At 39.2% G+C, this 27,478-nt stretch overlaps 1 protein-coding gene across 4 annotated transcripts in view; it reads right to left on the bottom strand.

Moving 5' to 3' along the window:
* The window catches only part of CNKSR2 (connector enhancer of kinase suppressor of Ras 2), a 271,527-nt gene that overhangs the window by 79,291 nt on the left and 164,758 nt on the right, over positions 1-27,478 (bottom strand). For 3 of the 4 annotated variants that reach the window (XM_061627286.1, XM_061627283.1, XM_061627284.1), the window contains exons 9-11: positions 23,230-23,376; positions 5,147-5,280; positions 3,308-3,519 (exon numbers count right to left, since the gene is read on the bottom strand). In XM_061627286.1, the coding sequence (XP_061483270.1) occupies positions 3,308-3,519; positions 5,147-5,280; positions 23,230-23,376 (493 nt within the window). The remainder of the gene's footprint in view (positions 1-3,307; positions 3,520-5,146; positions 5,281-23,229; positions 23,377-27,478) is intronic. The other variant, XM_061627287.1, reaches the window with a different exon arrangement.

Genomic DNA, 27,478 nt, shown 5'->3' with positions numbered 1-27,478 from the left:
AATGTTAGTTCAGGTTCAGGGATCTGCCCTATATCTTCCACTGTGAAGACAGATGCAAAGAATTCATTTAGCTCCTCTGCAATCTCCTTATCGTTCTTTAGTACACCTTTGACTCCCTTATCATCCAAGGGTCCAATTGTCTCCCTAGATGGTCTCCTGGTTTGAATGTATTTATAGAATTTTTTGTTGTTGGTTTTTATGTTCTTAGCAATGTGCTCCTCAAATTCTTTTTTAGCATCCCTTATTGTCTTCTTGCATTTCTTTTGCCAGAGTTTGTGTTCTTTTTTATTTTCTTCATTCGGACAAGACTTCCATTTTCTGAAGGAAGACTTTTTGCAGTATTATGTACTGCATAAGCTCTCCTATGAAAGCAAAAGTTTGTGTATAATTTGCCTCATGTGACAGAAATTAAAATCTTGCATTTAATCTCTTTTCTAGCAGCAAATTAAATACATAATGGAGTTCTTAAAGGAGTGACCCATGCCCTAGCAAAATTATTGTGTAATACTATCAGATTAAAAAAAAGGCTGAAGAGTTGGTCACCAACAAAATCTGTAACACGTTCAGATCTAGTTCAGGCTCTGTGATGCTGAAAAATTGACTGTGGGATCATGCGGGCAGAATTGTGACATGGCAGGGATTGCATACATATGGCAATTGTATTAACCTGTGTGTCCATGTATGCAGCACAAGCACTGTGATTTAAGAAGTCATGATGTCTTAAAAAAGAACTGCTGAGATTTGTACAGTTGAAGTACTATATATTCTTGTTGTGAAGAATGTAGATAAAAGCTGCCACAATTATTATCTTCCACATAAAAACTGAGATTATCAGATATTGGAGTGCTCCTTAGCTCTTAATTCTCTGTGCTCTAGACTTACAGGAGTCACATTTAAAAGTCAAGGGAAAAATGATTTTGTTTCCTGTTTTGCAGTTTTAGAAGTTTGTTGATGCATTTAAAAGGAAAAAACCCAATGAGACGAAGCTTTTACTAAAATAATATCTATATAAATAAAATACTATTACTCGAGGAAAAAGAGAAGTTTGAAAGGGTAACTATAAAGCTCAACCTAGGAGTTAAACCTTTTTCAGACAGATTCAGGAGGATTTATGTAGTATGACATTTTCAGCCAAGATTATTGTCTACACAAGTCAGGCTTTAGTATTTCATAGTGAAACCTTATACAATGATTTTAAATCTACAGCACAGCCATAAACAGCAAGTTAAGAATCTGGCTGCCCTGGAGAGAGAGACATACTAAAGCTTTATCAAACAATACATGAAGGGATAATAGCAAAAAGATTGTCTCAGAATAAATAAATAATTCCTTATTCACACAAGGCAGAACAAGCTATGGAATTAATAACCACAGGCTTGGTATTAGCATCAGTGTCTTTAAAAAGCAACAAACATGGAGTAAAATGAACCTCCATGTTCATAGGCAGTATCATTCCCTCTCTTAGACATGTTCAGGGGTGAATGCCAATCCTTATGTAGCCTGAACAGTACCATCCACACCCAAGAGGGAAAGCATGAATAAATACAAAAAGGAATGTGGACAAAATAATCAGGAGTAGACCAAAAAAAGAAAAAAACCCAAACTCAAAATAGAAAAAAATAGGTATGTGAGTGTATGTGTGACTTTATGTGGGAGAAAAGGGAGTGGAGAAGAAGCAGCCTTCTGCAAAGTAGCCTGCTCACAGCATGAGCCTCATGCTGAGCTGACTGTTAAGGCCAAATGACTATGTTGGCTCTTGGCTATGTGTGCAGGAGAAGACGAGAGGTACAAGGAGGCAAAGGAGGAGAGAATGCTGGAGCAGGAGGGGCAGTGAGAGATGTGGGGGACAAAAGAGTGAAGAAAAGGTGTGGAAACAAAAATAGAGGCAGATGGGAAGAAAGATCAACAGAAAATAGGATAAAAGAAGGGAGCAAGGAAATGAAGCCAAAGCAAGAAACAGAGTGAGAGAAGACAAGTGAGAGTGAGCAGTTCTGTGGAAAACACCCAGGACACAGCACCATTAATCACCCCTTCATTTTTTCTTGTCTGCTTGACAGCTGTGCACAACCTACGCAGATGGGAGAAGGTCCCATGCCCCTGTGCCTAGCTGGGGATCTCTCTGTGCTAACTTCTAAACTCCTTGGGAAACTTCTGGGGTCAAGTAATAGCCGCTGAATTCCTTCTCTCTGCACCTCCCACAGCACATCCAGGCAGCTTTGAATGTTTATTTTATCACCCCACCCCCCATCGGACTCACTTTGCATAGTTGTTGATCCCCTCTATTGTTATGTTATGTTAAATTTATTTATACCCCGCCATTCGGCCAAAGGCCCTCAAGGTGGCTTACGAAGACTATTGCCCACACTCCCACTGGAAATCCTCATTACTTCCCAGTTCCTCAACTACTATCTTCAGTCCATCATCAATCTAGATCAGAGCTACACTCTGGATTCTACCTGCCTTTCCCTGCTCTGCACAGTACCTGCTTCAGCTCCACATGACTTTTAGTGTCCTATAGGAGAATACTATAGGCTGGAACCCTGAATAAGAGCTCACCTGCTAGAGGTGAGGACTGACAGCAACATTTTCTTGCAGGTCTCACTTGTGTTTCTAATTGCCATATGCTGGGAACAACCAACAGAAAACTGGCAATCACCATTTTTTACCTCCTTGTGAACATCCCTCAAACATTTGGCTGGCTGCTGTTGGAGATTTAAGGCCCAATTACACATTTGCTTAATATGTAGCAGCAGCTATGCATCTTCTTTTCCTTTAAATAATTACAGGCGTGGAAGGTTACCCAAGAGGGAATGCAAACCTCAGGCTGAAAAAACATTTTTCACCCTGATCTAAGGCCTGAAATTTAAGGATAAAATTACTTATCACATCCCATAATTTAAATTCTTTCAGTTCAATAGAACAATAGAACAAATGAAGATGGAAAGGTATGAGAGTTAGCATTCCTCAATTATCCATGAAGTTTATTTTAAATGCAATTTTCTCCCTTGATCTCCGTAAACTCAAAGCTATCAAGGAAATAGTATTTCAAGCATCAGGATTTGTAATGGCAATAGGAAGTAGAATTCAGACAAGGTAAGTTCAGGAGGGGTTGAATAATTGTCTGGTGGCAGCTAGGGATGGATGTAAAGTACACAATACAATAAAACACAGGGTAATTGTGAGAAGAAATAACTGGTATATCAAATCTCATGGGCACAAACAAATGTATATTCTAGGAGAAAACTAAGATCCATGAAGGATTATGGCTATATATATATATATATATATATATAAATGAATACCATACCATAGGTTGGGGTGCTCTCTCTCCTTCCAGAGCTACTTGTTCTTCCTTTTTCATATTCATAACAGTACAAAACAGCATCTTCTTCAACCACATTAAACCGCTTTCGATATTCTTGGTCAAGAAATGAATTTGGAGATTCAGATCCCTTGTGTACTGGTTTTCCCACTAAGTGTCTTCCGATATCATCACATGGAAGATTTCCCTTCTCATCCCTTTGAGGGAAAAATAAATTGGATACATTTTGATAGTCACAAAAAGGAGAATGATTAACATTGTGTATCATGGATTGCATTACTACACAATGAGTGCACCTATTCCAATAAATTCACATCATAGTTTGATAGTCACAAAAAGGAGAATGATTAACATTGTGTATCATGGATTGCATTACTACACAATGAGTGCATCTATTCCCATAAATTCACATCATAGTTTGAACACAGTCAATCTCAGGAAAGGTACAGAATAATGATCCAGCTTGCTCAAGTGAGTCAGGCTAACTTTGGTTATGGTTTTAACTCTTAACTACCATTTAATGTTTGTAGGAATTACTTCTGCCTCCATTTTCATGACCAGAATGTATTCGGTTAGGAGATGAACTTGAAAGTCTAAAGATCCATTGAAAAGCCAGGACTTTTGCTTAGTCTTATGCTCTGATAAGCTTTTATACTTCAGGTAGCTTGGAATTACACAGTTTACCACCACCTCAGCATCAAGTAAGGTTATTTTCTTGCTTTAACTAACAGAGGGTATCTTGAAAGTACCTGATTTGGTTTCAGTTCAGAAGATAATCAGAACTACTGTGCCCAGTTCTTGGATAGTGGGACACTTTTCTGAACTCTTTGAGAAAGCAATCCTGACGTGGTTGGAAACTAAACCACACTTTCTAGAAGGAGAAGTCAGCACCACTCTCATACATTTCACACTTACCCTTTGGATCTGTTCCCCCCACCCTTCTCACCTCCCATTGCTTCCAACACAGTTATAAATCTTGCAACATGTAATGGGAGAAATATGGGATTGTTAAGTGATATTAACAACTTCAGGTTGAAAATTGCAGCTGTTACAATATGGAACAACTTGCCACCTTCTTCACACATAGATCAAAGCACCTAATACAGCTGCCTAGCACAAAATCCAGTGTACAAATACATGCTTTGAAAATGGAATTCAGAATAGTAGGATTGCTTCAAAAGAAGCAAGAACAACTCTGACTGCTTTATCAACATTTCTGTTAATGAGGACTACAGAATGAATGTGTCATGGCAGTCTCAAAACATTTATTCTGACAACAGCATGTTCTTTATATGTATAGTTTTGTACAGCTATACTGAAACAGTGAGCAGATGGGTTGGAATCTTTTCAACACAGGCCTCCACTTCCTTTTCAAAGAAAAAAGTACAAACAGACCGCATACATTCTGAAAACACAAATATACTATCTGCAGAAACAATAGCTGCTCTGATTTGTACAAAATGAAGTAGAAGAATTCTGCACTGAATGAGTTATTTATTCAAAACCATGCAGCTTATCCAGAATCAAAGAAATCAAGGCTATGCTCTGAACTCTGAAACTCATTTTTGCACATGATTGCAAAACTGTAAAGGAAGAAAGCAGTGTCACAGAAAACGGGTGTGAGGTTTCTCCTTTCAATGAGTATCTTTCCTTGAATGAACTGCCTGACACACATAGCCTGAAAATCTTTTATATGTTTATAAGTGCCTGAATTGATCTGAAATGATCAATGAATGATTGAGCCCTTTCTCCAAAGAAAGCAGTGTTGCACATTGTTATGATACTGATTACAAATTAGTAGGATAGTAAATTGTGGCAATGTACCTGGGAATATAAGGCTCTGCTGGAGGAGGAGGTATGTAGAGGTCCTGAAGTGCTGAGCTGTCTCTCTTGGTAGGTGTGCTGATAGTACTAGATGGTGTTGCCAGACTGCTTGTAGGACTTCTAGGTACAAGAGGCTGGTTAAAACAGAAAATTTTTTAAAAAATGCATATCTGGTTATCACTGAACTGTTTTCATGCTTTTATTGTCGCAATAAATTAAATCTAAAAGTTAATATACCAGAAAACAATGTTTGCATCATATCCGAACTCTTTTTGAGCTAGATGGACAATAGGACTGTACACTTAAGAGTATATAGCAACCTGAATTGTAATGTATGTTATTTATCAAGGAATTTCTTCTCTGAGAAACTAGCAGCTTGTATTTTTTTTTACCCATTTCACATCCAACATCATCTGCTTAAGAGTCCATCCTGCTTTGGTTATGCTTCAAATATGTTTGCCCTGAAACTGATTAAAAGTTGGACAGTTTCACATCATCCAGTCCTACCTGAATCTTGCTAATGTGGTCATTACATTAAAAAAACCCAAGCACTGTGGAGAGAAATGACAGTCTGCATTGATCCTTTTATTAACGCTAGGGGCAATGCAAAACTGCTAAGCAAATGTTAGGTGAGTTAAAAATGGAATATTTTATGTCACCCACAGAATATGACTTTACAAAGCATGTTTTAAACCACCCCCATTGTCAACCGCCAATTATTTAAGTACCTATATGTTGCAAATTTACTATGCTAAAACACTTGCAAATTATCCTCTTAGAGTCTAAGATAAAGTGCACCACAGAGAGAGCTGGAAGATCTCTCTCTCTCTCTGGATATATTCCCAATATTACATATTTTTGTTCCTAGTCTAACAGAAGTTACATAAACTAGACTCTTCAAAGTATTTACTAAATAATCTTCCTCAAACCACATTTCATCACATTTCAAATCCTATGTCCTGGCTCAGCTGAGCTAAACTGGTAAAGTGCTTGCTTTGAGGGGAAATTCTGGTTATTCCTAGCTTGTTATGGTACACAATATATTACAGTTTGCTCTTCTAACTGGAATCTTAAAAGTAAGCAAATACCATTTATATGTCTGGCAAACAATGGGCTAGTTTTGAGGGTTTTTTGGCAATCTTACACAAGCATGTGCATTTAAGCACAACTTAAGCTTTGCAACTACAATAGCAATCACAGAAATGTGGTTCTTAATCTACAGCAATGTAGCAGGGCACAGATATTTCACTTTTGGGTTTTCAAGAGAAAAAATCATAAACCCAGGCTTCAGGGATAGTCAGCATAATGGATAATCCTCTGTAAGAACTAAAAATGAATAAACTGTAACAGGGCATTGGGGCTTTTCTGCAAAGAATAATCAGGTCCCATTATCCAAATATTAATCATGACACCTTTGCAGCGTACAGAGATTGAAGGACAAGGTCTGCATAATCTTACAAGATATGCTTGGGAATACAGTGGGATGTAATGTAATGGAGACACACACAAAGAAATGGAATTGATATACATCAACACAAACATTAAAATGCACACAGATTCAAAATCTGAAGGAGAAATTAGAGCTGCTTCTCAAGTCTGGAAATCTGGCCTAAGCAGAGAGATGTTTGGAGTACCTACTATAAAATAGAAAATATTATTCTGAATCCAAAACAATACACAGAGCAGCAAATGTTCCGTTTTGTAAGCAGGAGTGAAAAAATAAGCAAGAGAACATGCGTTGACTGTCATAGCTTTAGCAGACAGTCATCACTGACATTTTGAGGGAAGCATAATTGTTTCACATACAGAAGTCATTTTCAATAAACATGGAATAGCACTTTATGGCTGTTCTGCAGTGGTACAGGTGGACAGAATCGCTTCAAAGGTGCTAGCAGAAAAAAATCACACATTATTTGATTTCTGGATTTTAATAATAATTGTTAGCATCATTTTAATAACTGTTAGCTTCATTTTAACATTTTAACTCCTAATGAAAAACACTTCTCCTTTATCATTCAAATCCAGACCGAAATGTGCCATGCTTAGTTCATTAAAGGGGTCTTCAACATTTCACAACAGAAAAAATCAGAAATGGTTTTCTGAGGAGATGTTGGAAATTTGAATGATTCTAACTATATACAGAACTAAACACTCACTTGAGCAACCTTTTTCATAGGACTTTTGGTTCCTCAATAGTCACTGGTTATAGATTAAGACATGAACATCCCAAAGTAGTGGTGCACTAATGAAGAAAAGATGGAGGAGATCTGACAAGAAACTGCTTGAACACAATTTGCCAATGTATGAACTTCCTAAATATGTTCAAGTTAAACATTCCTCAAAATGTTCACATTAACAGCTTTAAGCCAATTGCACTCAGATGGTCCTTTTCATGGTTACTGTTGTCTTATCCTTCAGATGCTACTAACAAATAATTCAAATAATTGAGCCTTTTGTCATGAAGACAACATTTCTGATGGAACAAATTAGTTGGTATCATATATCAAAAAAGAGTTTGAAGTTGCATGAATAGCTGACTTCCAGCAAGGTGTGTTTTCTGAGTAATAAACCTCTCAGTTTTTAACCTTCCCAGCCATCTGTTGAAAATGGGAATACTTTATATTTCAAATATTGTAAAACTTAGTTCATGCAATTAAAATGCTAATTTCATATAGTTTTCAAATTAATATATTAAATCAAAAAGTAGATTTTAAATTTCAATAGTTTTGTTTTAAAAAGGGTTCCTGAGGCTGCAATTCTATACAAACTTACCCGGGAATGAATCCCAGTGAACCTAGTGGAATTTATTTTTAGTAGACAAATCTAGGGTTGCACTCTAAAATACCTGGCATTCTTTTGGATTTTTTAAAAAAGTCAGTTTTACTACTAGCATATACGTATACTAAATGATATTACGTCAAAACAACCCAACCCCAACCCCAATTTCAATCTAACAAGTAAACTGTGGTATCTAGTCATGAAGATCCAAAAGTTGGAGAACAATGGTGTTAAGATCTAGAACTCAGTTGCCCTCCTGTACTGAGAAAAATAAAGACATGCCCATAGTCAAAAATAAATTTGATTTGAGTATTCAATGACACCAGAATTGCAAGGACAAGTACATATATGCATACCCCCACAACTTCACCATGGTTTGCTGGGATGTATGCTGAAGCAGGCCACGATAGAGCAATGGCTTGCTCTCTGTGCCTTCCAGTAGATCATCCAGCCTCCTCCCAACATTAGCCCTGTCAAGTTTCTCTTGTTCAGGCCATGTGGCAGTATTGGATAGAGCCAAACTGTAGCTTGGAAGTGTTCATGGGACACCCCAGGTTGATGGTAATGGTGTGTGTCACACCTATTATTGGGGATAACTGATTAACCAATACTGAGGAGAGACCAGTATAGGACCACCTGGACAGTGATTGCTAGATTCTGGTAAACACTGTAATCCATCCGATTGCTGATCCCCATAATAGGTGGTAGCATCTACTGGAGATACACAATAATAGCAAGAGTCCTAAACATTCAGATTAAGATGACTCCATTATGTTTGATAAAATAAGGAATGCTTACTTGGAAGGCATCTAAATGTCAGGACACAGAAATGGTATTCAAAATCTCTGTTACTAGTTCTCCTTACTAAAATGCTGCAATTGGGTAACACAGGCAGACAGTTGCTAGGAAAAGTACACACTCTCCCACAGCATAAATTTTGCTATGGGCCTTGATTGGGTGAACATGGTAGCACTCCCCCTCACAGGTTTTGCTTTATTTGAATCCAAATTCATGCAGCAGCAGACTTGCAAATAGAATTAAATGATAGGGAGCATCACCTACGATAAGCAAGTCTCCATTTTTATATTAATAACACTGAAGATATGAAAATAGTCTTTTTTCGTCTCACCTGACTCACAAGAAGTTTGAGCTGTCCTGATTTACAAAAAAGTTGGCTATCAAAATACTCAGATTTGAATTATATGTGCAGTATATATGATCTAAGCACATAAATACAACTCAGTCACATGGAAGCAAACAAATATTTCAGCTAGTTATAAAACAATTTTCTATTGCATTGCAATCATTAAATAGTATCACACGTAATTTAGTAAACTGAATACTTATATGAAGATACATTGTTTATGACAACCTTTAAGTAATAAGTTTAACCTGAAACTGAGAAACCAAGAAATAAAGTAGTAACAAGGCTCTAGTTAAAAAAAAAAGCTTGAAAAAATCAATGCAAACATGGAAACTTCTCAGCTTCTGTGTAGTTGACCACACAGTTTCATTTATCAGAGCATCCTTGAATGGTAATTTATTGAGTAGGGATGGGATCACTCTTCATACACTGACAGGCACCACCAATACAAGGAACAAAAAGGTTACTGGAACTGGGGTATGGTGAGAATCGAAGCGGCCTCAAGAAGAATACTGTTCTCTCTCAGGTCCTGTTCCTTCCCCCAACGATGGCATAAAATTATGCCAGCAAAAGAGACAACATAGATTAAAACATTTCTATTCTAGAAATGGACAGCTCCATATTACTGGCCCCTCTTTATCACTCCACTTCCCCAATCTGAACAGAGATGGCACAATGCAAGGAATATATATATAAAACCCAGCAAGGGAACACATCTCATATATCAAGGCACACACCATGGAGAAACATCACTCCCCAGAATTTACATACAAGCTGTGAAACATATGTGATCATACGTTGGTAAAAGTCCCTTTTGTACAAACAGCTAAGAGTCACAACAAAGTGGGAAGTCTGTATTGATAACACTTTGTCTTTTCAGACCCCTTACAGGACTGTACTTCAAGGCTCCAGATACAAACACTCAACATGAACCTCAACCCCAATGCTACAATTAGAGATGCAAGGATAAGTCACTACACCCCACACAGATAGGCAAGGGAGGTGGAGCACAAACAATGGCGGACTCCCAAACACCCTCTATCCTTCACTTCCCCAGAGGTCTGCAAAGCACTCAATAACTAATGAACTCAGAATGTTTTACCCTCCCTCACTGTAACATTAGAGAACAATTCTCAACAATTCCAGAGGTTGTAGCTATGCTCCCCGCCCCAGGGACACAGGATAATTATGAAGGTTGCAGAAAGTGGGGCACTGTTTGCCACAAACTTCGAAACTCAGATACGCTCCTATCAAAAGGGAGCACAGCCACTACTGTTTCTATATGCCAGGCACTTCACTTGCTGGTACTGCTAGCTAAACACTCAAGATTGTGTGTGGAAGGATGCTGTGTTTGAGAGACTCTGTATGCTGCTGCATCTGTGGCCACTTACTCCACAACTCTGCCATTCTGTTTTTTCTCTGCTCCAGGTATATAAAGGAGAGGAGCTGCCTGAGGCAGCGCCTTGGTGCTGCGCAACCTTGAGCTTACCTTGGAGAAGACCATGGAAGATTCTTTGTTTTTACTGCTTTGTTCTGTTTTTATTTATTTATTTATTTATTTTGCTGACTGTTACGTTATGATGCGGGAATCACCTTATTTTATAGTTAGTTACTGCCAGAGATTGGAAGTAACTCGTTAGAAATAACAAGTTACTTGTAATTCACTACAGTTTTGCATAACGAGAGGGTAATTTTGTTACATTTGCTTGTAATAGAACGAGTGGTAATTTAATTACTTTTCAGCTGTAACTGTAACGTTTCCAAAGTTCCATTTACCGTTACTTGGTGGGAGAGAGGAAGTCTGCTCCTGTGATTGGTGGACAAAAGAATGTGCCTCACACGTGCAGAGCCAGACTGCAGAAGCAGAATGGAGGTGAAGAACTGAGGTGAGTGGCAATGGTGTGTGTGCATGCGTGGGCCTCCACCGCTTGTCCTGCGGCCCCTTCCTGCCCGCCTTCTCCTCTCCTCTTGTGCCTATCGCTGGCTGCCTCTCCCCTCCCTGGGTGTCGTTGCCTCTCCTCCCTGCGTGTCGTGCCTCCTCCCTGGGTGTCGTTGCTTCTCCCCACGTGTGTGTCGTTGCCTCTTCCCGTGCCTGTTGTTGCCTCTTTCCCTGGGTGTCGTTGCCTCTTCCCCGTGCCTGTTGTTGCGTCTCTCCTCCCTGGGTGTTGTTGCCTCTCTCTTCCCTGCGTGTTGTTGCCTCTTCCCCTTGCCTGTCATTGCCTCTCTCTTCCCTGGGTGTGGTTGCCTCTCCCTAGGTGCGTGTCATTGCCTCTTCCTTCCCTGCGTGTCGTTGCCTCTCCCCTCCCTGCCTGTCGTTGCCTCTCCCCACGTGTATGTAGTTGCCTCTCTCCTTCCTGCGTGTTGTTGCCTCTTCCCCGTGCCTGTCGTTGCCTCTCTCCTCCCTGGGTGTTGTTGACTCTTCCCGTGCCTGTCGTTGCCTCTCTCCTCCCTGCGTGTCGTTGCCTCTTCCCCGTGCCTGTTGTTGCTTCTCTCTTCCCTGGGTGTCGTTGTCTCTCCCCTCCCTGCGTCTCATTGCCTCTCCCTTCAGCACAGAGGAAAGGGTCCCCAAATTATGCAAGAACAGACAAAGTCAATAGTAGAAGAGTAAGTCATTGTATTGGTAGAAATTATGATAGTACATAAGAAACAAAAAGTACACAAATATATATATGAAATAGAGCAATATTAATAAAATATATGCAAAAAAGACTCAGGGAACTTCCAGAAGATTTGTTTGAACATTCAACGTGATTTGTTTGCAGGGAGATTTGATGACATTGCATCAAAACAAGCCTTGTCCCTTTCCAGTGCATTTTCCTGTTACTTTTCTCATTGCAAAATATCTGATCTTCAGTGGAAGGTTTGTGGCGCAAGACCCCCTCATCAACTACAATTGTATAACCTGAGTTTGCTGGTATGTGACTAAGTCCCACCCAAAACTAGTGGCAGTCTGAAAGTGCCTTCATGTAGTAGCCAAAAAATATATTGGAAATGCAAATATCCTTTTCAAGCTGAAGCTAAGAAGAATGTATTACAGAGTCGTTGGACGGGATCTCCAGATTACATTCTGTTCCTTTGCTTCATCAAAACCAATTCAGAAACGAGTGTGTAAATGTAATTCACATATAATAAATGAGTTCTTCTACATATCTTAGAGCACTATCACTTCTGCAAATATATCTCGATGCCTACTATGCAGGAAGTGAGAGGAAGGCAGAAGTGAAGAAGCCTAGGCCAGAGAGCTTGTGCCATCAGCTCCTGGGGTTGGCCTGGAAAATATTCTGTATTTGTTGCTTATTCAAAATATTTTAAATGCCTCTCCCTCCCCCCCGTCTGTATATTGATTTTTAAATAGTAGCAAAAGACAATTGGGTTGCATGATGAGGATCAAAAGTTCACAACACTCTTCACCCCTCCATAACCCCAAGAAACTGGTCCTAAATTTAAACTATAAAAAAGAACAAATATGACACATTGGCTGTACATATGCATGCATGCATGTTCTCACACACAGAGTTAATTTTCATTTAGGCTGCCTATTTAATGCGGAAACATCATACATTGTGACTGTTATGTCCTTGAATATAAGAATTAAAACTGGTTCTAGAAACAGCTAGCAGCCCTTGTTTGTGATAAAGGTGGTGGTGGGGAAACGTCAGTGCAGTTATGAAGCCAAAATTCCACAGTGCAGTCCATAAAGGTGGCAACAACAGTGGGTCTAGACATCAAGCAACTTTCTTCTGATGACAAGTACAGATAGGCAGAAACAAGAGCCGTCCAAGAATTATGATCTGCACTGGCTGAGCTACATTCCAGTATTACCATGTACAACTGAAAGTTTACTCCTGTTGCAAACCATTGTTGCTATGTGCCTTCAAGTCGATTACGACTTATGGCAACCCTATGAACCAGAGCCCTCCAATAGCATCTTTCATGAACCACACAGTTCAGATTCTTGTAAGTTCAGGTCTGTGGCTTCCTTTGGAATCAATCCATCTCTTGTTTGGCCTTCCTCTTTTTCTACTCCCTTCTGTTTTTCCCAGCATTATTGTCTTTTCTAGTGAATCATGTCTTCTCTGTTGCGCTGTGTGTGTTTGTGTGCTTAATTTAGTTTAAAACAACACAGCAGCAGCAGCAGAGTAACAGCAGATGTTGAAATGCAAGTGTGCCAGCGTGTGCGTGCGTTTACCTAAGAAAGCAGGCTTTTACCCTGCATCAGCATCACTGAGACTTGAGAATTAGTAAAATAAGAAAAGCTAGTTTATTTATAGAAATATTTAGTAGATAGAAAGGCACTAGCTAAGTTGGCGGCGTAACACCCAGGTGCGGGAGTTAGCCCCATGCTAGGAGAGAGAGCAGAGACAGAGAAGGAAGGAAGTGGAAAGGGCAGAAGGAGGAGGGGCAGGTAAGCTTCCCTAAAGACTTAACAGTCTAGCGACAGAAGGAAGGCAGTCAGAGCATCACAGGTAAAGGTAAACAAACCTATCCATTTGGAGGACCCTAGCTCTATCTCCCTTCTGGAACACAAACAAGAGAACAAAACAGGAGTTGCTCTTGCCCCACTTCCAACATTCTTATGATGTGTCCAAAGTATGATAACCTCAGTTTCATCATTTTAGCTTCTACTGACAGTTCTGGTTTAATTTGTTCTGACACCCAATTATTTGTCTTTTTCACAGTCCATGGTATGCACAAAGTTATCCTCCAACACCACATTTCAAATGAGTTGATTTTTCTGTTATCCACTTTTTTCACTATCCAACTTTTACATCCATACATAGAGATCGGGAATATCATGGTCTGAATGATCCTGACTTTAGTGTTCAGTGATACATCTTTGCATGTGAGGACCTTTTCTAGTTCTCTCATAGCTGCCCTCCCCAGTCCTAGCCTTCTAATTTCTTGACTATTGTCTCCATTTTGGTTAATGGGTGTGCTGAGGTATTGATAATCCTTGACAAGTTCAAAGTCCTCATTGTCAACTGTAAAGTTACATAAATCTTTTGTTGTCATTATTTTAGTCTTCTTGACATTCAGCTGTCGTCCTGCTTTTGTGCTTTCCTCTTTAACTTTCATTACTGTCATGATCTGTGGGTGGGTAGGAGGCGACAAGGGAGGAGGTGGAGAGTGAGATGGGGTGGAGTGGGGAAAACAAATTTAAAAAATGGAGTGGAGGGGAAAAGGAGCCAGAGGGCAAGAACATGATAGGAGAAGGAGGCAGAAGCAGAATGGAGATAAAGAACTGTGGAGGTGAAAGATGACAACGTGTCTGTGTGTGTGTTTGCACTTGGCACATAAACTGGCCTCCATCACCCTCTCTGGCTACTGTGCTGCATTTGCAGTATTTTAACTTTTTTGCATCTCAGGGAAAAATGTTTGCTTGGGCGAGTGTCCCTTAGTTGGTGGCAGGGCAGGGTCCAGGAGGTGGTTGAGTGAGAGCGATTATGCTTGCTGGCTGAGGGGGGGGGGTTGCACTTGGTTTGACATGCAAAGATCTGAGTAGTGGCCTCAGCCTCTCTCCCTACCACCCTTATCAGCGGAGGGACCACCATTGCTATCTTATGGATAAAAAGAATTATTCTACTACCTCTGTATGTGTGTGTTTATTTTTAATGTTGTTTTATTTATTTATTTTATTTATTTTGTTCGATTTATATACCGCCCACAGCCCAAGGGCTCTCAGGGCGGTGCACAACATGGATAAAAAACAATAAAATAACAAAAACAGTAAAATATACAGTATTAAACAAGTAAATAACCAAGATAGATTAAAAACACAAATAGGTTAAAATGCCTGGGAGAATAAAAAGGTTTTAACCTGGTGCCTAAAAGATAAAAGTGTAGACGCCAGGCGCACCTCATCAGGGAGACTTCCATAATTCGGGGGCAACCACTGAAAAGGCCCTAGATCTTGTTACTACCCTCTGAGCTTCCCTGTGAGTCGGAGCTCGGAGGAGGGCCTTAGATGTTGAACGTAGTGAGCGGGTAGGTTCATATTGGGAGAGGCGTTCCGCCAGGTATTGTGGTCCCACACCGTTTAAGGCTTTATAAGTCAAAACTAGCACTTTGAATTTGGCCCGGAAACAAATAGGTAGCCAGTGCAAACGAGCCAGAACAGGTGTTATATGTGCAGACAGCCTAGTCCTCGTCAGCAGTCTAGCAGCTGCGTTTTGCACTAGCTGTAGTTTCCGAACTGTCTTCAAAGGCAGCCCCACGTAGAGCGCATTGCAGTAATCCAATCTAGAGGTTACCAGAGCATGCACAACTGAAGCGAGGTCGTCGCTTTCCAGATAGGGATGTAGCTGGGCTACCAACCGAAGGTGGTAGAACGCATTCCGTGCCACCGAGGCCACCTGCGCCTCGAGAGACAGGAGTGGATTGAAAAGAACCCCAAAGCTACGAACCTGTTCCTTCAGGGGGAGTGTAACCCCATCTAGAACAGGTTGAACATCCACCATCTGGTCAGAGAAGGCGCTCACCAACAGCGTCTCGGTCTTGTCAGGATTCAGCCTCAGTTTATTAGCTCTCATCCAGTCCATTATCGCGGCCAGGCAGCGGTTCAGCACATTAACAGCCTCACCTGAAGAAGATGAAAAGGAGAAATAGAGTTGCGTGTCATCAGCATACTGGTGACAACACACTCCAAAGCTCCTGATGACCGCACCCAGTGGCTTCATGTAGATGTTAAAAAGCATAGGGGACAGGACCGATCCCTGTGGGACTCCACAATGGAGAGTCCAGGGTGTTGAACAATGTTCCCCAAGCCCTACCTTCTGGAAACGATCCACCAAGTAGGAGCGGAACCACTGCCAAGCAGTACCTCCAACTGCCAACTCCATGAGTCTCCCCAGAAGGATACCATGGTCAATGGTATCAAAAGCAGCTGAGAGATCAAGGAGAATCAACAGAGTAACACTCCCTCTGTCCCTCTCCTGACACAGGTCATCATACAGGGCGACCAAGGCTGTTTCAGTGCCAAAACCGGGCCTAAAACTGGATTGAAACGGATCTAGATAATCGGTTTCATCCAAGAGCACCTGGAGCTGGCTAGCGACCACCCGTTCTAAGACCTTGCCCAGGAATGGAACATTCGCTACCGGTCTATAGTTGTTCAAATTATCTGGGTCCAGGGAAGGTTTCTTCAGGAGTGGTCTCACTACTGCCTCTTTTAAGCAACTAGGGACCACTCCGTCTCTCAAGGAGGCATTAATCACTTCCCTGGCCCAGCCAGCTGTTCCAGCCCTGCCAGCTTTCACTAGCCAAGAGGGGCAAGGATCCAGCACAGAGGTGGTTGCACACACCAGTCCAAGCACCTTGTCAACGTCCTCAAGCTGTACCAACTGAAACTCATCCAATAAATAAGGACAAGACTGTTTTAGGCTACTTAGATGTGCAGCAGCCAAGGCCAGCACCTTGTAGATTTTTTTTAAAAAAGTAACTGAAATGTAACTGCAGTGATTACTTTTGAGAAAAAGTAATCAGTTACTTTCAGAACCATTGTAACTGTAACTGTAATTACTACTTTTTATGGCCATGTAACTGTAACTGCCAATTTAATGTGTTTAAATTGTTTAATATTTGGTTTTAATTGTATTTTGATGTTTTGCTTGCTTGTTGTGAACCGCCCAGAGAGCTTCGGCTATGGGGCGGTATAGAAATTTAATAAATAAATAATAAATAAATAATAATAACTGTAATTTATTACTTTTTAAAAGTAATCTTCCAAGCTCTGGTTACTGCAAATGTTATTTGTTATTTAATTTTGAGAATTGTTATTTAATTTTGAGAGCTGTATTATTTTATTGATGTATTATGTTTTATTGATGTATTATGTTCGTGTTTTTTTGTAAGCCGCCTTGAGGGCCTTTGGGCCATAAGGAGGGGTATACATTTAATAAATAAATAAGATTTCTTGAAGAGTCAGAGTCACAGCGCAACTGAGTTCCACTGCAATTCTTAACATGGGATGGGTAAGTATTGATTATGACCACATCAATTTCCCAAATATTTCCCAACAAGTGATCCTCAAATTTTAACACAAGGAGGGCTATTACAAGGAGGGATACTGGTTGAGGGGCACTGATGGGAAGAACACTTAGAAGATGGCAGCATTTCTCAGTAACTTGTCACCAAGCACTCTATCACTGGTTCTGCTGTTCCAGGTTGACACTCTACTCATCCCACAATCCATGTCTTTCTTATATATGACTGCCACACTGACCATTCAGAGACTGTTTCCGCTTTAAAACTACTGATGTGATCAGTGAGCTGTATGTTCTGCAGCAGTAATGAGCGACTGAGTGGCAGCCAAGGGAGAAGAGTCTCACTTCCTTACTGACAGAAACATGAGATATGGGGATAATACAGCTAGTTGGACTGGGTGGACAAAAGGCATTCTATAATCAGACAGTTATCAGAATAAAGCCACTGGTTCATGCAGCACTGATTGGTTATATAACTGCTGTGCCCCAGGGGTTTGAGCATGTTTATGTGAGTCTTCACATTTCTGTCCCCTCTAGGATCATGGCCAGGAACCTCTTGATTTCTCTTGAGTTTAGTCTGTGAATTACAATCCCATATAGGGCCCCTTCAATTCTAGTCTAGATGACTATGCTCCCTGAGAGACTGGAGAAGGGGATATGCTACAGATTGGCCCCCAAGCTTTGGAATACCCTACCCCAAGAAGCCTGCTCTGCTCCCTCCCTGATGGTTTTCCGGAGACTTCTGAAAACCATCTTATTCCAGAAAGCCTTTGGGAGGGACTGAAGGTAGAGCTTGAACTGATTTTAGCCTTTTATTTTAATTTTACCTCTTTAGTCCTTTCAGTACCACTCCCCTATATATGTGTGTGTGTGTGTGTGTAGTATTTTAATTGTATTTCATGTATTTTAATTTATTTTAATGTTTTGTAATCTTTATTGTGTACAATTTTATTATGCATGTGTTCAATTTTAGTGTAAGCCACCTTGTGTGCCCTATTATAGGGTAGAAAGGTGGGATAGTAATATTTTAAATAAATAAATATTTGACGGTGTGGTTAGGGAATTTCTCTATCGAATAGGTTCTAGTCCTGTAATCTATTTATTTATATATACGCTTTAGTATTGTTGCTCCATGTAAAAAAGTATATGAGACAAGACCCCCACAGTATAAACGCCATGGGACTAAGCAGTAGTCCCTCAGCACTACCTTCTGTAATTAGCCCTCTAGTTAGAAGTGGAACCAATAAATCACAGTGCACCTGACCCCATCCTATCCAGACAGATACTTTACTTGATGGTATTGAAAGCTGCTGAGAGGTCCAGGAGAAATCAGAGCCGCGTTCCCCATCCTCCTGCTTTCAGAGGTCACCCATTATGGTGACCAAAGCAATTTCATTAGCAGTTCTCATCCAACATTGTTATGTCACTACTGCTCAAGTCCAGGAGGAGCATGTTAGTGCCTGGAGTGAATAATGGTTGTTACAATTCTTGGGGTTCAAGGAATTTTTTTCAGAACCATGGTCTTCAAATCAGATGGACCCACACACACACATCCCGAAAAGAGGCATTCACTACTTCCTGGACTCATCCAGTTTTCTTCTGCTAGATGTTACAGGCCAAGAAGAATAATGTATGTGCAGTCATGTCTTAGGCCTCACTAGTACTTTGTCCACATCATCTTGTCTGCAACAATTCAGACTCACCCAGAAAAAGAAGACTAGACTGCTCCAGTCACACACATAAACTGCAAAATTAGTGCTGTCTAAGTCACATCAGATAGAAGTATTTAGCAAAAAAATCCTATTGAGCCTCTGAGAGTTTGTTTATATCACTTTAATGAGCAGAGTTGAAGGCCCTGAACCACGGGATGGCACTTCACAGATGTGGTGGTAATAGAGAAGTATTGTCTCTGCGGATGCCACTGCAACAGAGCAGGCTTGATAACAAGTTCTTATTTGTGTCAGACTTGCATGCGGTTTTCCAGCACTTGCATTCAACCAGACCTGCAATCCCTGGTAAAGGAAAATTTGCTTTTGTTTCTGTGGCTATTATTTTTAATATTGCCTATGCTGATTGAACAACAAGATTGCAATAGCTTTAGCCCCGGCGATACCTCTAGTACATTGGCCACCCAGCATAGTGAGATCATAGGATTGTCCTGCCCATAGGCAAAAAAGTGTCAGCATGCTCATAAAATATTTATTAACTAACAAAAATGAAATGGGATTAACAATAAAAAACATGGAATGTGAGAACCTTTAATGATAAAAATAGACATTTCTTCTTCAAGGTCTAAGATAGGGAAATAGCATAGCAGATAAATATTTCATTTAGCAAAAATAATTTCAGGTATCACATTGCTCATATTGATTTAATAGTGGCACCTCAGCAGAACATAATAGTAACAGATTAACTGAAATCATTCTAAACATGAAATGCAGCAGTTCACGACTGTAGGAACAAATGATAGGTTAGAATCAAAGGGATAATTATGGACAAACATTGAAAAGTCTATTTGTCTGTTCAGAACTATACCAATGTTCACTTACATAAATGGAAATCTTAAACAGAGTATTAATATTCAGGGCTCATATATATTTCTTCAGTCTTCATTGTCTGTTGAAAGAGCATTATATAGATTACCAAATTAGTCCAAAACACTTTTAAAAAAAGCAGGAGTACTTTCCCGTAACAGGTTCCCCAGTAGCAAAGCCATCTTCTATTAAAGTCTACCATGATATAGGTTTGTGAGGCACCATTTACATTATTGGAAGCTACCACAAGTGAAGGCCGCTCTGTCCCCACTCCTCCCAAAAAGAGAAATAACAAGACTGGGAAATGAAGCAGATATATACCACAAAAAAAGATGGTGAGGAAAAAATATTCAGAAGTTAAGTCTTGATATGAAAGGAAGATATTTTCAAAAAAATAGATAACTTCGTAGCTGCATCTTAGAGTGAAATGATCTGCTAATCTCAATTTATCTGACAAATTTAAACAGAAAAACACAGTTGCCAAAAAATACAAAGGGTATAATCAAATTATTATAACACTGGAAGAGATGTGGAAAAAATCATTATTATAAGAATCATGTATCAGTCCTGAAATTTCAGTTTACTTTTATCAAACATATTAGGACTGTAGTGAATACTTCATAATACAAAAACAATTTAAGAACTCGCACCAGCAAATTATTAAGGACTACTGAGATCAATATAAGACTCCAGATCTTTCCAGAAATAATAGTTGGCTACTAATTTATAGTCCAAATCTAACTATGTTTACTTGGAAGTGTCATTGATTTCAATATCACTTATTCCAATGAATTATGTTTAGGATTGCATGCTACAATGAAATGAATGAGAGCTGTGCAAAAGCATTTCTCAATACTTAGTAATACTACTGGCGTCTACCCATCTGGTAGATGGGTAGCATGCTGCAGCGAAAACAAAGGCTAGTTACATTTACAGTGCAACGCTATGAACTCAGAGGTAAGTCCCACTATGTTCAATGGGCTTTACTTTCTGGTATGGATTGCAGCCATATTCCAAACAATAAATCCTTAGTCTGTATTTCAGCATTCTAAATAGTTTAAATGTCCTATAGAATAAAGAGTAAAATGTATTCCCTTCACCTACACACGAAAAATGTTTAAAAGCAGGATGAGCTAAAAGAGTGAGTGAATCACTGGGTGAGTCACAGTTGTTGATATCATTTATATAAGCCTTATTCATATATTACCTTCCAGAGACAAAACCTAACCTGCAAAACAAACAAACAAATAACCTGAGGTTTTCAAGCACCCTTTCCTTACTCCTTAGAACACAGTGCAAACAATGAAAAAGAGGACTATATTCTATTTAAATGTGGGATCTCCAAACTTCGAGAATGACATAATCAGGTAAATTCTAGACTAATCTTCTGGTAGTTACAGAACAGCTTCAAAATATTACTATTTTCTCTCTTCCTGCTCCCACCCCCATCCCCAAAAGAGTGTTTTCAGAAGTAGCCTCATCGACTATCCAGTGTCTGCGGATTTGGCCTGTGATCTGCTGAGGAGTATCCTCCTCCTCTTGGCAATAGTAAGTTGTTATTTTAAAGTTTGTTATAGATCACAGAGGCATCTTCCTGTTTTATAAATGGGAGAAGCAGACCCATCATCTGAATAACTCTTAAGTATCCAAATGCAGCATAGTTACCATAATGGCTGCACCATGACTATGAAAATAGCACCTCCATTAATCTAAATGTCAGTACTTATCAGAAGGTGTAGGAATTTTCTCCAGATCATTTGTACCAAACATTTGTCCTGCATTTTTCAAAAGTGTAACATATATTCAACTTTACATTATGAAAATCATACCTTGCATTTCTATTATATACTGGCTGTACTTCCAGCTCAAGTGATTATAAACTCAACATATTTCATGCAATACAGTCCTACAAAGTAAGCATGCTATTTACTTAATATATATATATATATTTAATAAATCATGGTTTAATATATACATTCACTCATGCAAATGTATAGGCATGATTATACATGGGCATAATTTGCAGAAATAATAGTATCTCAGTATTAAGATGTTAAGTTGCCAACCTTTCTGGAAAAATAAGACAGTAGATCTGTTTGGAAGCTACTGATTTGTACTAACAACTCCCTCTAAAAACACACGTCAATGGGGTGAATTTTGCTAATTCATCACCACCTTTATCTTTTAATGTCATATAATCCAGTTTTCTTTATTAGCTGAACATATCAGTTCCTGATACTGGCAATATAGTCTAATTTCTACATACAGGAACTCAGTGAAAGTACAGAAGCTCTTTTTGATATAAAATCAGAAACTAAAAGTGAAAACAAATATTTTACAAAGCTATAAAATGTCATAAAATGGGAAAACATTAATTTTCCACTTGAAATTGCATTTGCAGATATGGATAAGATCATAGATCTACCAAATTTTGAACTATTACTAGACAAACTGACTTTTGTTAGCTGTTTAAGATTTCTATTCTATAATTATTGACATTGTGATACTGCCCCCACCTAAAAAATGAATTCTAAAGCTTTATCTTATAAGACTTATGCCTATATGTATATTCAGAAATATGCATTCATAAAAACTCTTCTGTAGGCTATCTTCCTTTTTGTTTTAAACAGAAACACTGTAATTATTCTGAATTCCATACAAGTAAAACAGTGTTCCTTAATGCCATTTGAAAAGAAAAAAATGTTTCAGTAAACCTGCTGATATTGTGACATATCAAGGATAGCATCAATAAAAGCAATAAGCCTTTATCGTTTTAGAACCCTAACAATATCTTCAATCCTTAATAATTAAATTTTATAGAAATTGAGTTTATCATAACAATGTTTTTAAAGTGGAATAAAAATGCAGAACTCAGGTTTTACTTTGAAAAAGAAAACAAAATCCATTAAAAAGCAGGTCACCAAAACAATGTTCAAATAAGTTGTACTCAGAGTAGACACATTGAAATCAATATACTTAAAGCCACTGAAATCAATGCTTGCTGCTTTCTGAATTCCCACTCAGAATCTCTTGCCACACACTGCTCACCCTTATCCTCTTTCTCTGGGACTACAGGACCAAAAGTCTATGTAGCGGTAGAGGAAGGAAACTTGGAATGAGAAGGAGCGTGCAGGCTCCTGAGAAACTGTAGCTACTGTTTCTCTTCCAGCAGCAACAGGTCAGGGTCCCTTCACTGTCTTCTACCCTGCAGTTGTGTTTCTTGCTTACCTATGTTGTAGGTGTATGGGGGGGAGGGTTCCACAGTTGGAGGATTCAGAATTTGAGCACTTGGTTAAACTACAGTCTACTCATATTTTTATTGCTACTAAATCAGGACCACATAGTAAACAGTTTCCTGTTCATTGTTGCATAGTAACTCATAAATCTTCTACATGGTGGAAATCATATCTGTATGAAACGGCAGATATATGTAATTCAGGAATATATGATTTTATCAGTTTTACAACCTTGGGATCTAATGTTAATTGAGATCTAGATAATAAATATGCAGAGATCATGTCAAAACCATTGTCAAGCATACAAGACTAAATCCACATATGCTGCTGAGATGAAGCACAATAAAGCAGCACTGAGATAATCTATTGCTAAAATGATGGTGTATGATTTATGATTAAGCATCATTACCTGCAGAGCAAGGGGCTTCCATCTCATATTTTTCAGTAAAGCTGGTGCTGAGGTAAGCATGCTCTGAGGTCGCTTTTTCAAAGTTAAGATAACACCACTCGGATCCTCTCGTAGTGCATTCACCAAATTTTTCAACTGCCACCCCACCTGGTAACCAGCAAAATTATTACAATAAAATTGAGGTACAATATTCACAATGTAATCTTCCCTTTCTAATAAGATTAGTAAAATCAACAAAATTTTAGAATATTAATTTTTAAAATGTCACAGTTTACATCGCTGAATCATGCTGTCTAAAAATCAGTATTATCATGATGCATTAGAATGGGTTATGTAGCACTTAAAGCTTAAAGAATGAATATGTTGTTGCTGCTAATCTAGTTGGGGTACTTATTTAAATTTTTATGTGATCTTTTAATTATTTCTTTGAAACTAATTACTGCTGAGCCCTAAAACATCAAAATTGCCAAAGAGGCTTATGCGTTAATTTAAAACAACAACACTGCTCTACAGTTTAATAAGTATTAATGTTATTTCAGCTGCGTATTTCAAACTTCAATATTTTCTTCTATCAAGCATGATATTATCCCTCCTCTCCCCACATTCCATCCCACCTTATAAAATTTACCATGAAAATGTTGCTTCTTCAGTGTGTTCAAAAATTAAGACAACAAAAGCAGAACAAAAACCATTCTGATCTTGAAAGTATTATAAAAACAAAGTATTCCTCAAATCTATATAGAATTTTTTTGTAAGCCGTCACACTGTCATGCAGCGTGAAGGCAGCATTCCATGGAGTTGGAAGGGGTGGCAGGTGCAAGGCAAGCGAGGACAGCAGACCAGCGGGCAAGCAAGGCAGGCATGAGGCGAGCAAGTAAGCAAGGTTGGAGAGCAAGGTAGCCTGGGCGAGCCACGGAGGAACAGTCAAGATAGCCCAGGGTAACTCCTTATCAACTGTCCTGCCCTACTGTCATTGGTCCCCACCTCACCAACTGCTTCAGCAGCAGAAGTCAAGGAGGAGGGAAGTGGCGGTACAGAAGGACAGTTACTGCCCGGCCATTCCCCACTGTTCCTGTGTCGCTCGCCTCAGGTGGCTGCCTTCCTCCTCCTTGAAGGAGAAGGTCTAAAGGGGAGGAGAGGAGGAAGCTTAGCGATCCATGGGGGGGGGAAGAGGAAGCTTAGTAATCTGTTTGGGGTGGGGGAGAATGACCTGTTTGGGAGTCCATGCGTGTGTGTGTGTTTGTGAGCCCCTAGTTGGTGAGCAGAGGAATTGGCGAGTAAATTGAGTAGAGGGGCAAAGCCCCCCCCAGTACTTCATATTTTGCAGTGTAATTCTAATGTCAATTATTCAAGATCAAGCTAGATATTGTTTTATATATGGCACTGAAGTGCGCAAATGCAGTGACAGAAATCATGGCATTAGCCTCATGATGGGATACTAGGCATGTGTCAGAACAAATGTTTTTAACTGGGGTATAGTGCCACCTGAAGCAGCTAACAGTTCTGGAAACTGTCCATATGGCAGTTTTGAAAGAGGATGATACGCACTGGATGTTGTTCTGACCATTAGAGTACACACACCCCAATTTGTTTGTATTACGCTGGTTCCCCATCTCTCCCCTATCATCTATCAGGTATAGCAATTTATCAGCACCAGTGAAAGAGGTTCTAGCACTAAATTTGCTATATTGGTCTGAGGATCTTCCCTATATAAGAAAAGTACCTGCTTTTTCAAGGGAAATATTCCTACACTTGAGAAAGTTTATTTAATTTATCCCAATATATATGACCAAATCCTTAGCTTTAAAAACAAAAAGCTTTAAAATGCTGGTACTATCAAGTGCACACATACAGTGCTACTTAGCTGTTACTTTTCATTTAATCCAAAGGTATCAGGCTAGTGAAAAGAAATGTTACTGTTGATGATCTCCTTAACCATTACACTAAATAAAGGAAACACCCCAGTATACAGAATGCATATATTTTGCTTTCTCATCCTCCGTCCTGATGGCTGCTCAGGAAAGCAATGCTCATATTTAAAACAACATGGGAATTTCAAATAAATACATATAGTTTGTGTAATGTCTTCTCCATAATAAGAGCAATTCTGAGGGTGTAGCAGACAAGGCAGTGAATTTGTCCTCCCCTATTCTTCTCAGTTTGCATTTGTGTGCCAATCACAATGTAGATGAAACAACAACCGGAAACAATCAGCTGCCAGGAACATGAAAACAGGGGCATGGAAATTGCTGGTGGAACTCAATACAGCAATTATTATAGCCAGGACAAAGATTATTCTCCATGAGCACACCACATTCTACAGGATCCCCATGGTGATTGGAATGTGTGTTTCTGTATTTGATCACAGAACATTTATTTTATTGTTTAGCAAATTACACAGCAAAAAAAGTGAAGCTCGCTCCTTAAACTCCTAACACCTTTGAACAATTCATATAAGCAAGGTGAATAAATGATAACAGGATGTTTCTAACTAACAAAAAGAAAATAGTACTTCTATTTAAAAGTAAATTTCATATAAAATTCTTTAGCTGCAATACATTTATTGCAGATATATTATGGTCAGCACTATGAACATAACACAGACATAATATTGAAAGAATAAACTGAAAACTATATTCCCACATAAAACTGCATCTCAATCTCAGACAATCCTTATTTTTCTTACTAACATACAATAAATGTTTCTTACAATCTAGAACTAATTTGCATTCTTCTGTTTTCTTTTTATTTATAGAATTATTATATTAACTTTAGAGAATTATGCAGGGCATTAAAGCAGACTGCATGCTTTCTGTACTAAAAAAAGCATCCAAAATTCTGCAACAATATAATCCAAATTTGGGGGGGGTCAAGAAGTAATTATGTGATATGTTTAAATTACAGAAATATAGTAAACATTTGGGGTTTTTTGCATAATATATTCTGTTTATTCTAGTCATAGTGTAGGACAGAGGTGAGGAATCTCAAGCTCAGGGATTGGTGCCTCTATTTGGGCCTCGGGACTCTCCTCAGGCCACGCCCCCATCAGCCCTGCTCTGCACCCTTCTCGAGTACTTTTGCCTGATTGGAATGTGTCCTTGAATTGTGATAATGCCTCTTGTTTGCCCAGCTGGAAAGTGAGTGTGTGAGTGTGTTTAGAAACCTCTGACATTTGTGTACTTGAAATGCCACTTACTGTACCAAGATAAGAGTCACATCTGCTGCTCCACCAACTTTTTTCCTTTGGCCACTGCCCACCATTGGCATGAGGGCCCCAGAAGATTGCCCAAAACGGAATGTAATGCTCAGGCTGAAAAGGTTCCCTGCTCCTGGTGTAGGGCAAAGAGCTATTAGGGCTCTAGTACCCTGTCCCCAATCATAGGGCATCCTTCTTAGCTCCTCTTCTGGTTTCAGAGATTTCACTAGACATTGTTAACATGCTTTCAACTCTGTCTTTGCAACCTTAAGAATGTGCAGTTAAGGACAAGGTAGTGCACAGTATAATCTTGATTTAGAGTATTACATACAGTCCTTGAAATAGGTTTGTTTACAGTCTCTCAGGGATGGCTTTACAGAAGCACTATACTGTGCACTGTCTTTAGTGTGTGTTATCTTTTGAGAGAAGGTGACTGAACAACATGAAAGCAGGTTTGTTTGTTAATATTAGTTGGCATCAGGCATATTAAGCTAATAAATAAGTCAAGCAAATATTATATTGTGCTTTGAATACTGTATCTAGCTGATGTAATGTAACCCAAAGCCCTCCAAATACATAGACTTTCTATTCTCTGCCATGAAAGAAACACTCTATGAACTCACAGTGATTTCTTATTGCATCTGAAGTACATTCCTTTGCTTGTGTTCTGTTCTTGGTCTTTGCTTCTTTGGTTTCTACTGCAACTTTACAATGGAACTCTACCACATGAAGTATTCAAACTGCATATACAACATATAGTTAAGCATCTTCCCCATGCTTTTTCTAGCTAATTTCTTCTCCTTTGGCTCACTATCTCACACCTGGTTTTTATTTATTTTTTCTTCTTCTTTGCTTTATATTCTTCATGATCCCAATGTTTCAATGTGTATTGAAACATCTTATTTGGATTATGCCTATTGATTTCAATGGAGTTTAACTTCCAAGGAAAGGGTGGTAATGGTATCAAGCTAAATAGTTCCACTAGTACAAGTGCTATTGGCCACCCAACAGAACTTCCCCTCCCTCTCCCAAATCGGTTCTGGAGGGTTGTAG

Source organism: Rhineura floridana, chromosome 5 (assembly GCF_030035675.1).
Source record: "Rhineura floridana isolate rRhiFlo1 chromosome 5, rRhiFlo1.hap2, whole genome shotgun sequence".
In the NCBI taxonomy this organism is placed as follows: domain Eukaryota; kingdom Metazoa; phylum Chordata; class Lepidosauria; order Squamata; family Rhineuridae; genus Rhineura; species Rhineura floridana.
This window is presented reverse-complemented; position numbering and strand designations above follow the sequence as displayed.